Source organism: Paramormyrops kingsleyae, chromosome 9 (assembly GCF_048594095.1).
Source record: "Paramormyrops kingsleyae isolate MSU_618 chromosome 9, PKINGS_0.4, whole genome shotgun sequence".
NCBI classification, from domain to species: domain Eukaryota; kingdom Metazoa; phylum Chordata; class Actinopteri; order Osteoglossiformes; family Mormyridae; genus Paramormyrops; species Paramormyrops kingsleyae.
Window position 1 is genome coordinate 31,119,450 of NC_132805.1, and position 12,810 is coordinate 31,132,259.

A 12,810-nucleotide genomic window follows, 5' to 3' on the forward strand; every position below is an offset into this window, starting at 1 on the left:
GTGCCAGTCCATCACAGGGTATAAGGCTGGGGTACACCCTGGACGGGGTACCAGTACATCGCAGGGCATAAGGCTGGGGTACACCCTGGACGGGGTGCCAGTACATCGCAGGGCATAAGGCTGGGGTACACCCTGGACGGGGTACCAGTACATCGCAGGGCATAAGGCTGGGGTACACCCTGGACGGGGTACCAGTACATCGCAGGGCATAAGGCTGGGGTACACCCTGGACGGGGTACCAGTACATCGCAGGGTATAAGGCTGGGGTACACCCTGGACGGGGTACCAGTACATCGCAGGGCATAAGGCTGGGGTACACCCTGGACGGGGTGCCAGTACATCGCAGGGCATAAGGCTGGGGTACACCCTGGACGGGGTACCAGTACATCGCAGGGCATAAGGCTGGGGTACACCCTGGACGGGGTACCAGTACATCGCAGGGCATAAGGCTGGGGTACACCCTGGACGGGGTGCCAGTACATCGCAGGGCATAAGGCTGGGGTACACCCTGGACGGGGTACCAGTACATCGCAGGGCATAAGGCTGGGGTACACCCTGGACGGGGTACCAGTACATCGCAGGGCATAAGGCTGGGGTACACCCTGGACGGGGTACCAGTACATCGCAGGGCATAAGGCTGGGGTACACCCTGTTAAGAGCTTTTCAGACTGATGAAATGCACAAGGTAGGTTCTGAAGGTTCTTGATGGTCTCACTGGGCCTCGTTTTAGTGGCGACTCAGGCGCCTTTCCACTCGGCAGGCCGTGTTCAGTCGCTCGGAGCGTGAACGCAGCACTCGCAATAATCACACCGCTCCTCGAGATCACTCACTCCCCGGGGAATCTTTGGGAAGCCACTAACCTTTTCAGAATATCTACATCAAAAACCCACGCGGCTACACGGTTAACGGTGAAAACCACACACACGTGTGGCAAGCGGGACAGCTTTCCTAAGCATGAAAACACCACGTGTTTAACAGCCACATCAAACACCAAGAGCAGGATGCACATCGGTCGAACCCGACGCCTTAATCACTTGAGGGGGGGGCCAGGCTGCAACTCCAAGGCAATCAAGCTGCCCGACTGGACATTTAAACTGCTCTTTCACACTCGATAAAGCCCCCCCCCCCCAAAGCTTTCTATTGATGATTGCATTTTCCCAATAATGAAAAGATCACATCTTCCCAAAGTCTTCTCAAAAACAAAGATCTACAGATTTGTACCACTGATGGGAGTCGCCGTTCCTGCTAAAATAATGACTATGCAGAAAGACATATATCGATGTTTTTTTTTAATGAATGCGGTGTTTCATCAGATTGGGCCGCAGCAACTCCAATAATCTTTAATTCACTCCCTGACGTTTTATTTCCCGATCACTAATTAGCTGGAGGTCACCTGGGACTTCATAGCAATCGTCCGTGTGAAACAGCCCAGGTCAGATCTTCTAAGTCTCAGTTTTCTGCGGAGGGGATGGGGGGGGGTGGGGGTAGTGACGGATGACCTCACCTGTGGGCGAAGACGCTCTTTGACATGTTCAGGACGGACAGATGTTGGGCTGAGCCACGGAGCAGAGCGGGGCAGACCTGAAACACAGGCTAACACCAGTTAATGCCAAGAGGGGGCGCTATTGACCACACCCCGCCGCGTCTGGGATAGCAGCCCAACTTGCATCTTTTAATCACGACTCACATCCTTTGGATGAATCTATGCACACAGAAAGTCAAGATGGTCCAAAATCTCCTGGCATAAATTCTAAGATGGATAGTTATAATTGTTTTAATACCTGTGACTTTGTTATACAAAAGCTATAGAAAAGAATAGCCCCACTTGATCTTATACACACGGATATCTAACAACAGCATAGTATTGAAAAAAAGTATATAAAACTATTATTTATTTATCTATTTATTTATTTCAAATAGTTCTTTTGCCCCTGTTAACAGCCTAGCACAATCACATCTTTGAATGACATCACTCATTTATATACCCCTTCAGTATATTTAAATACAAAAGTCCGTCTGCAGCTAGCAGATTGTCACCTGGTTATAACCAGGTGACCCCATTAAAATAAGGGAGCCTAGAGCTGGACACGGTCGATGGTCACGGGCCGCTCACGCACCAGATCCAGGGCGCAGTCCGTGTTGGACAGGTCCAGGACACTCAGGCTATTCGGCTGACCCAGGAAGGTGTACAGATTCTGCGAGGGGGGAGGGAAACGAGAGGACGTCACATGACACGGGGGCGGGTGCATCCTTGGGGGACACAGCAGACGGGCCGCAAGAGCAATGAGGTCATTAGACTCGGGTTTCCTCGCGGGAAGCGTCAGTCAGGCTGAGAAACCCGCAGCCTGTCAAAAGGCCGGGTCGTCGGTCACATGGTCGGTGAGGGAGTGAGCCAATCACAACACTTCACTCCTAAACAAGCGCACGTTACCATGCTTGCAGTTTATAGCGTGTGGGCTGTTGAGTTAGCAAAACCGGCATGGCAAACAGGGTCGACCGATTCAATTTACGGGCAAACGTGACAAGCCCAGAAAGACAGAGAGGGGACGTCAATACTGGGCTGTGTACTGAGCACAATCAATACGGGGTTACTGATGTTAGAGTGCGTGTGTGTGAGGTGGGGTGGGGGGGGTGGGTCGGGGGGGGCAGGTTTGAGGCAGCAGCTCTGATGGTTCCCTGCAAAGACAAATTCATCCTACTGAGAATATTACCTCACAGCATGCATATGACCAGCTGACGTGTCCCTGGGGGTGTGTATGTGGTCATGTATATATTACATCGTGGGGACCAAATAAAAACCTGTTGTTCACAGGTTGTGGGGACCATATTTTTTTTTGAGGGGGGGACATTTTCTAAAAATCAGCGACTGCAATCAAAAAACTAAAAATATCCAAAATGTTGTATTTTGTTTGGTTACTTATAGTTAAGGTTACGGCTGGGTAGGGGTTAAGGTTGTCATTGCTAGGATTAGGATTTTTCCCACAGAAATGAATGGACAGTCCCCACAAAGATATGAATACAAATGTGCGTTGTCTGTGTGAGTGTGTACCTGTGTGTGTATACCTGGGGTGTGACTCGTTTTGGAGTGGGGGGGCACTCCCACTGGGTTTTTCATTAATTGGCATGAGACAGCAAGTAAAACGCAGGCCAACCTTCCTGTCCCGATAAAGATGACGGTGCAAAGGAACAGGACACCTTCTAAAGGGCATCGATCGATACGGGGACACTTGAGAATCACTGCAGCAGTGATGCAAACTGTGTCATCAGGGTGCACTGCGTTTCACAGCTGCGAACGATTCCTCAGAAAAAGAATCTCACTCCACTGTCTGCCCACACAGACTTAGACAGAAAAATGACACAGAAATTCATGCAGTTGAGAGTTTTTTTTAGATGTTTCCTGTATTTTGGGGACAGTGAGAGGTACATACCCCAAGGTCGTCTCCTCGAAGAATGTTTCCTGAGAGGTCAAGGTGTGTGAGGCTGCAGGGGATAGACTGGTTGGCACTCAGTGACTGGGCAAGGCAGTTCACCCCTGAAACAGGAAACGGAAACGTCACACATCCAGAAGAAATCAGCAAGAGGGCATCTCATAAGTCTTTTACAGGAAGAGCCAAGAAGCAGTTGTTACCATGCGTCATAATGTTAACATGAATGACGTCATAAACGAACGCCATCTAATCACCTGCAACATATTAAAAAAACAGCAAAAAAACACTTTTTTCTTTTCTTCTCACTGAGCTGTTTATCATAGCAAAAACAATGGGTTCGGACCAGGTCCCACTGCCCGTTTTTGCATTCTGGAGATAAAACGGCTGACTACCTGTGAGGAAATGTTATAGCAGAGATGGCAGCGTGTTTACAGTGACGGTACGGGGCCAAGTGAAGGCCTGCTGAGCTCATTATCACTCTCAGAAGCGAAGCTCCAGCACCTGCAGGCCAGATACCCCAGAAAGTATGAAAAACAAAGGAGAATAATCAGGTCTTCTGCTCCCCGTCAGCTGGACCTGGAGCAGTCGTGAGGCAGGGCTGGCTGCCACGGGAAATCGATGGATCTATCGCGGGTTTGACCATCCCTCTCGATCCGGCAGCAGGTTCAGACAGCGTCAGACGGCCCCAGGCCCCGACAGGAAGCTGCCCCGCGGCCATTAATATTTCAGGCTGCCGGCAGGACGGCCCCACGATCTGCCTGCTGCTCCTGACATTTGTTTGAAGACACGGCTTTCATCAGCGTAGCCGACATGCTCTCCATGTGCCTCATTAGCGTGGGCGACACAGCAATTATTAACAGCTACCACACAACTGTGAGCGTTAACAAACAAACTGGACATATGGGGAGTTTTTTTTTCCCAAATAACTTCTCTTTCATATGGGATTACAGCGCTAATTTCTCTGTGAAATGTTAGAGCTTGTAATGTAAAAGGTCAGGATCCTGAGGCGACGGGGGAAATCCCACACAACTTGATTAAATCATTGACCGAAAACTCTGGACACTTAGTACGTGACTGTAAACCTAATCTGTGAGCCTACGTCAGAGTCAGGGAGGATATTCATAGGACAGTAGTGCACGGCATTGTGATGACAGAATATAAATGTGCTAACTAGGAGATAACTGGGGGCTTACCCATATAATCAGGCTAACCACGGCAAACCAGTAACCATAAACAAGCTAACCAGCAGCAAACCAGTAACCAGTATAAACACTAACCAGCGGCTAACCAGGAACCAGTATAAAGGCTAACTAGGGGCAAACCAGTAACCAGTATAAACAGGCTAACCAGGGGCTAACCAGGAACCAGTATAAACAGGCTAACTAGGGGCTAACCAGGAACCAGTAGAAACAGGGTTTGGTGTAGGATACCAGCGGGCAGGTTACACTGAGGTGTGGTTCACGTAGAGTGATGTCCTGTGATCTCGATGCACACATACGACCCCAGGTGGAGAAGTTCAAAGCACAACCTTTCAAATGTGACCTTTCATTGATTACAGTTGGGGTTCGCATGCTGTCAGTGACCGGGTGCATGGTTCAGGGGGCTTTTGGGCTGGGGCAGGGGGCAGGGAGGGGTGGGGGTGGCAGAGGGGGCTCTGGAGGGCTGTTCCAGGTAAAGGGCTCATGTGCCCCTCGCTCACCCTCCCTCCCTCCAACGCCGTGCATCATCCACCCCACAGAAGTGCTCCATGACCCAGTTAAAAGGCTAATTTCCCCCCTTTTTGACAGAGGGCTGCCACAGCGGGGTTGCGGGGGCGAGGGATCAGAGACACTTCTTTCAAAATAAAAAGCAGCAGCAGAACAAATTGAGATTAATTGAAAAGATTTTTCTGACACTTTCATATGGGAGCCTGACGCTGAGCTTTTTAACTTCAGCGGATCCACCATCCAACAACCTTCCGCAAAGACTGAACGAGAGCGAGAGATCAGGCAGCTCAGAAACAGAAATATCCATCTGTGTCTGAGAGAAGGAGGAGAGGCGTCCGGGAAGCGGCCTGGCAGGGAGACAGGGTCCGGCCATTAGGGACGTGGGCTCAGAACTGAAGCCCAGAAAAAGGGAAAAGGATTAATGACCATCGATTCATTAAATGGACCACTGAGTACAAGAATCTGTTTGGCTTAAGCGAAGCAGGAAACTTTGTGGCTCTTCAGGCATTTTTTGAAGGCAAAAGCCCTCAGTCCACATCTATTCCCTGTGTTGTGTCTTATGTCCAAAATTGTTCATATGTCAATTAGTTATACCTCTGTTTACATTTCTAATTACTTGTTATATGTGAATGCCCCATTGGGTTGCTGCAAAAATGTAATCGTACAATGACAATAAAGGAATCTTATCTAATCTAAAGCATCGTTTCATCGTCATTTCCCAGATTCCCAACACGGGCACCAAGGAAGAGGGACTAAGAGTTTCAGAAGCCATGAATATCTGAACGGTGCAGAGCACAGGAGTGTCTGACACCTGTGGCCCAGGTAAGTATGCCTGCGCGGCGACGCACGGCAGAACAAAGTGTGTTTACGCAGCGCGGCAGAGGAAGAGCAGGTAATTAGCGCTCTTATCACCCATGCTGACACTCTGTGTGGGAACTAATAAGTCTGAAGTGTCAAGCAGAAAGCCTCATTAAATCCGTCTCACGGGGCTACGCTGTTTTCCGCCGCAAATCCCCATCAGACACACGTTTGCCAATAACATTTGTAGCGTGTATAATTATAACACAGAGAATCATCACACAGATCAAAAACCAGGGGGCCAGCGATGGCACAGTGACGCCGACCAGAGTGGCTCCATTTCTGAGCCTGTGCTGCTGATGCAGAGGTTGTGAAGTCGTGGGTCTTACCTTTGGGCGATAAGGAGGTCTTCGAAAAATTCAAGTGCTTGAGCCCCCTGCGGAGTTTAGCAAACTGGGCCCCCAGCGAGGCGATACCTGTGTGAAAGCAAAAGTCCAAACTTAGGGTGTTTCTCAGTGCCAAGAGCACAAAGATCATACATTTCAAGACCAGTCTTCCTAACTTGCCTCCCAGGAACAAATTTAAGGCACAATGAACCATGGGATTGGTCTCGTTCGGTGAGGATGCGACTGATGCATCCTTGAAATTTGGGGCAAGGACGACATCAGCGGATTTTTACCGCCCTCAATACTTCCGTTCTAAGTACTGGGACTGCTGATTGGTGGAGACGATCAAAAGCCATCCAATGAAGTTCCTTGCAGTGGCAGTAAGCCGTAAGGTTAGCATGACGCTAAGAGGGTTAGCTGCTCTTATGGAGCCAGTCACTTCCGTCTTCCGTGATAGAAGATGATGGAAAACAGGCACGTGAGAACACAAGTACGGTCAAGCAGGCATATTGAGGAACACCCTAAGACAGCTGTCACAGTGAGGGGGAACTTGATAAAAAGGGCCACCTGAACACCATTAGGTCAAACCAACGAAAGTAGTTACATCTAGAGATGAAACTCAGACGCTTTTGCGGAATCTTATCGTGTCGTTCTTGCTTATACACAATTCATCATCAGCTGTATTGTGCAAACTTGTGATTCAAAAACAGTTTAAGACTTAATGAAAGAAAGTATTTTTCATTGTTATTTTTACTGAAGGACAATCAGATCTCAAAGGGACAGCGTTCATATTTACTGAATAGAGCAAAATGGTGAGTATACAGTTGCAGTCGCACCCAGTGGTTTGAGCGCCCGTACCTCTGTCTTCAAGAGGGTTGTTTGCAAGGTTGATGGTGTGCAGTGCTGATGCGGCATTCTGACTGAGGGCGCTGGCCAGCTTCTGTGCAAAATCACTGGGGGGGGGGGCAAGGGGAGAGCAGTTGCTGTGAATTTCTGTTAGGCCCGACGGTATGTGCGGAAGGGAAAACCCCAAACCCCCCCCCATTCCTAGAGCAGAGTGGATCTGATTGGCCGCCTCACGTTTTGAGACCCGCGTTGTCCAGGACCAGCTCCTCCAGACGACTGGACCGGGAAACGACTCGAAGGATCTGATCACACACATCAGATGGCTGCAATAGAGATGCAAGCGATCAGACCAAACACTCTGTGCAGGCAGGGAGCAGACCGACAATCTGACATCAGTTTGTGAGGACGGCAGAGAACGTTCTGACATACAGCCATGGGGTCAAACCCAAGCTGTACTGGGTACAATGAAGGGGATGGGGGTCCCCTGTAGGGCAGAGACCCTACAGGCACTTGGGTTATGGGGGGACACCAGGAAATCAAGAAACCAGAGGGGGAATTAATTCTAGTTCCCCTCATGCATAGCTGGGCGGGGGGGTGGAATCAAACCCACAACCCTGAAAGCATGAGGCTGGAGAACTGTCCTGCCCCCTAAGCCACCATGCCCCCTACAGTCTAACGTGACAAACTGCCCTGCCCTTCAAACACAAACTCAGTGATACCATCTGTACTGCCCTCAGCCCTCAGGATGGGTCGCCTTCCTGTCTCCCTATGCTCTCCGCTCCCACATGCATCTCCTCTCTGCACTGAGCAGATGCGTTAAATTACACCCAAAAGTATCTTTATTTCTGCACTCTGCTAAACTTTTAATGCTAATTACCTTAACAGTCAATACCTCTCTATTGATCTAGATGTTCAAACCCTTAATGGCTAATGGTTTACTGAGCCTGAGGCCCATGGAGGTATTCCAGAGTAATGGTGACAGTCGGTGATGAAAACTGTGTCAGTTCCGCCCATGACGGAATGTGCTTCTTCCCGGCTGAGGCGATTAAAGCAGAATGGCTCCTCTTCCAGGTTTTATCAGAACATCCCCATTGTATCAGACAGCAATCTGGATCCCATGTGTGAGCATCAAGACTCTTTAACTGTCCCTTGCTTCATCTGCTATCTGCTTACGCACGCACACACACACACACACACACACACACACACACACACACACACACCCAACACCCCCAGGGGCCTTCTTCCCAGTGGGACCTGTCTCCTGAGAATCTGTCAAGCTGCGGGAGGGGTGGGGTGGGTGGGTTCAGAAAAAGCATCTCACATCACGAGCCCCCCCCGACAGTTCCACAATGGAACGTTCTGTTGAGATGATGAACAGCCCTTTTGTGTAGGGACACGTGCCAAGCTGGGCCATCTGATGGCCGGGGGGAGGGGTGGTTGCTGCTGAGTCCAGAGATACATAATAAATCGTTCCAATTAAAAAGTTAAACAGCTACAAAAGTCATCAATGATCTGACCCATTTTCCCCCGATTTGGGCCAGACTCCTATTTCACATGTAGATAGATACCTTTACAATGGTCAGTACAACCCATTATACTTATGAAGGTATTTATAGTATATTATAGATGAGAGCTTCATAGAGCATTCATAATGCATTATAAACATGGCTATAATATGTTATGCCTTTTTATAACTATTTATAGCCATGTTTATAATACTTTATGAATGCATTATAATGCGTCATGAGGGTATCTATGATGCATTATACGTTGATGCTTTAAAGTGGAAAAGATGTCATTGCAGGGTGGCTTGGAGCTTATTGGTAAATCCCCAGGGTTAGGGGTTTGAGTCCCTGGGTTTGGTGTCCTCCCGCACACCAAAAACATGCACCCGGCTGAATAACAGTCTCTAAATTGCCCACAGCGTGTACACGTGTGCCCTGTGATGGATCGGCATCCTGTCCCCTGCTTTCTGGGCTCCTGTCAGCCTGTGATTCTATACTGGATAAATGCTGGATAGATGGATGACAGCCTGTGTTACTAAAGGGAACAAAATGTCAAAATCTCTTTCAAATCCTGGTCCCCCAGCAGAGGCAAAAAAAGAAAAAAGTGAACTTCCAGGCAGAATTTTTGTGTACAGTTACGGAAGTCCTATACAGCATGACACTGACATAACCCTGCTTAAGATTAAGCACCATAGCGCTGACATGGACAATGCATATGAGTCTTTTGGCATTCTCATTGCTTTTGTGGAAAAAAAGCAGATCTGGGTCACATGACACCACCGTGGGAGCAATCTGGAATGTAATCTGTGAAAGAATTCCAGCGGGAATGCAAGCTGCTCTGTGTAACTGTGGCTTTCTGTTCTGGGTGTGTCGTGTGTGGAGGGGGGGGGGGGGACTCTCCAGCAGCCTGGCCAAGAGACCCAGGGCTCAACATGCATGTGGTACATCCCTCCACCCCCCCACCAGAGTCAAATATTTGTTCCCATCAGAAAAACTAAGCCGATCCCTTGAGCCTAACCCAGTTCTTCCCTGATTGTTTACTCCTCATTGTCCCCCGATGGGATCCATGACTGTACCACCTGATTCTCAGAGCCAATCAACTGGTGCAATTTCTGCTTAGCATTAGCACGCATGCTAACCTTAACAATACTTGCTGGCAATAGTAATGACACCCTCTGCATCACCGATGGTGATCGTGCTAATGGAGGATGTTTCCCTTCCGTCGGCTCAGACCCTCCACCGCGACAGTACGCTAAGCTAATCGACACTGTCTCTACCCCTGTTCTCTTTCCAGGCTCCGGGCCTGATTGCTCATACAGTTACTCAACTGCAATTACAAAATGAGCACTTTGGCAGAGCCCTTAAAACGAAGCCACAGAGTCAAACACAATCCGCTAAGTATCGTCTTTGCAATTAATTATCCACAATTCCAGTGGCACGCGTCCAGACAAAGGGACCGTCTTGAGATCGATGCAGCTCTGTAACATCTACGATCCCTGCTCTGTTGCAGGCCGTCTCAGTGACAATTCCGGGCACATTTGTCGCAGGAATGCGAAAAGCATTCATCGTTATTGCGATGCAGGGCCCCGTTTACTGCGACTGGGTGAAATGCGAGATCACTGCACTCTCGAGCACTGGCTCATCGCTCATCAGCACTCATTTACTCAACTGTGATCATGGTCATCAGCAGGTGATAACGGAGAATAGAAAGAGAGGATTTTACACGACAGGAAAAACCCTGAAGAGCCAGTATACAGGTTTGACAGACATATTCTTTCAATGAAAGAAAATTCACATAAAAATTCATAGCTTTTCCTTTTGGAAAGGTAACTCACCAGTTTATAATCCTTTGTGGAGAGTTTTATAAACCACTGATTATACTCCAGAACAGCGATGATAGCCACCAAATCCCTAGAACATCAAAAAAAAAAACAAAAATAAAACAATGTCTTCAAATAACGTTGAACAGATTGATGGCAATATGGCCAATTCAAATCCCAAATGGTCTCCGTTACACTGTTTTCTTTGGACTTTGAATTTCTGTTATTTTTTTGGAATGAGTGTCACTACATGTTAAAAAATGAAAATGTGAGATTCTGTTTCCCCCCCGGCTTGATCACCGAGGCGTGAAGGCAGCCTCAACAGCTGTTCAGGTGGCACAGTGCACACCTACCTGTTTTCCAGATGGCTGAAATCCTGCAGGTTCAGTTCCCTCGTATCCTGCGTCAGATATATTGTGTCCACGTCCTGTTGAGGGAATCAGAAGGCAGTTTTTAGTCCTGTCTTCATTTCCTGTGCAGGAAACGCTGACAGCTGGACTCTAGCGCACCTTGGCACAGCTCAGAAGATGTACCCAGACTGAAGGAACATTCATAAAAATTTTATTAAGCGTACTTTAAATGAAAATATGTGGCAGACAGAAATATGCCATTATGAAATACTGTCAGAATGAGGCTTGATTTTTTTTTAACAAGATTAAAACAATCTTTCTAAAAGCAATGAATATTTGCTATCCAAATGCTATTTGCGTTTTGAATTACCTGGAAAATCCCATGAATTTGCTCTTCACTTAAAGGCCAGAGTCTGTTCTTAAATGAACAGGGATGCACTGACCTGAAGAGCGTTTGTTCGCGGATCTTATTGGCGGACGGCATAAACGAGGCCGACCAGGCGCTTGTATACTGACCCACTGCACCTCCTCGCGGTACGGCTGGCCCAGGAAGTCACAGATGCACTTGTACGTCTGGGAGAAGCCGCCTGAGCAGAAGAGGGCAAATAGGGCCTTTGGTGAAGCAAAAAGCAGAGCTGACTGACCCCATGAACCTCCATTTGACTGGGCAATGCTTCATCAGGAAGGTGCATTGTGATGTTTTAACCTGCACTCAAATTCTATGTGTCCCATTTCCAATGTGACAACAGACTGATGGATTTTTTCTGCACTTTATCAATACTACTTGCTGTACTGTGGTCTATTTGCACACCGTTGCATTGTATTTAACATTTATTGTTGTCATATAATAAGTCTCTCCACATCGTGTCTTTTATAGCATTACTCTCCTGTATTGTACTGTTGTTGTCCTACTGTTCCTCTGAACACGTGACAATAAAACTTGAAACTTCATGAACCAGAGTTGAGTTTCCTAAACTTCTTTCACACACATGAAGCAAACCCGGGCGTGATTTGCATGTTGGCCGATTCTGGTAATGGTGGCGTGTTCTCTAGCATCCTATTTACCACAAGGTCCAGGATCTACCACTGTCTGTTTCTCCCAAAGGGCTTGCAGGTTCGAGATCCTCTCGGGGGGCTCCATCGACACCTTCTTCATCATCTTCCTACAGGGTTCAGAGACACAAAGAGGCGCCCAAATTATCACACACTGCTTTTATCGGTTCTCGCTCAGGTCCCAAGAGAAAGAACATGCTGTCTTGATGGAATACATCCAGGGTTCCTTATAAAACACCTTATCTAAAGTTTGCCCCAGGAGATCTCCATGTACTATATAGTCTGCTTTTGTGAACGAGGAGTTCAGACACCAAAAAAACAAAACAAGTCATAACAATAGATAAATTCTATCCAATTAGGTTGGATGTTATGACCTGAACAGAATAGTAATATTTTATGGAAGTCCATGCAAACGGAAGACCAGTCAGAGAATTTGGGGAGAGTCTTGGAACCTACAGGGGGGGCAGGCCGGGACATATCCTCTGTAGGCTGTGTCCGATGTGGGCCACCACGTCGTTCACATCCTCGGGGGATGCCAGCTTCATGGACATCGAGCCCCGGTCATACTCCAGCGCTAGCTGCCACGGGGGAGACGCGCCAAAGAGTCGGTCACGTTTCACGGCAGAAGCAGCAAATGCAAAAGAAGAGAACAGAGGGACAGAGAACATGGTGTTTAGATCAATGTTCAGAACAATGTCTATGATGTGTCAAAATCATCTTACTAAGTCATTTAACCACTTTGAGTTTCAGACTTCACGTTTGGCACATGGTCTGCTTTGGTCTCTCATAGTTTCTTTTAAAAAAATAATCAAGAGACTGGTAACACTTAATGAGACACATAACTTAGTTACTCAAGAACAAATCATGAATCCCCATGATTGATTAATAATGAATGAACATGAGATCAACACATAC

General features: G+C 47.9%; 1 protein-coding gene across 10 annotated transcripts in view; it reads right to left on the minus strand.

Annotated features, from left to right (window-relative positions):
- LOC111844975 (F-actin-uncapping protein LRRC16A-like) overlaps nt 1-12,810 on the minus strand; it is a 75,150-nt gene that overhangs the window by 29,102 nt on the left and 33,238 nt on the right. For all 10 annotated transcript variants that reach the window (XM_023813997.2, XM_023813990.2, XM_023814021.2 and 7 more), the window contains 11 exons: nt 12,352-12,473; nt 11,908-12,005; nt 11,359-11,429; nt 10,846-10,919; nt 10,508-10,583; nt 7,399-7,487; nt 7,177-7,271; nt 6,322-6,408; nt 3,429-3,532; nt 2,118-2,195; nt 1,505-1,581 (listed from right to left, as the gene is read on the minus strand). In XM_023813997.2, the coding sequence (XP_023669765.2) occupies nt 1,505-1,581; nt 2,118-2,195; nt 3,429-3,532; nt 6,322-6,408; nt 7,177-7,271; nt 7,399-7,487; nt 10,508-10,583; nt 10,846-10,919; nt 11,359-11,429; nt 11,908-12,005; nt 12,352-12,473 (971 nt within the window). The remainder of the gene's footprint in view (nt 1-1,504; nt 1,582-2,117; nt 2,196-3,428; nt 3,533-6,321; nt 6,409-7,176; nt 7,272-7,398; nt 7,488-10,507; nt 10,584-10,845; nt 10,920-11,358; nt 11,430-11,907; nt 12,006-12,351; nt 12,474-12,810) is intronic.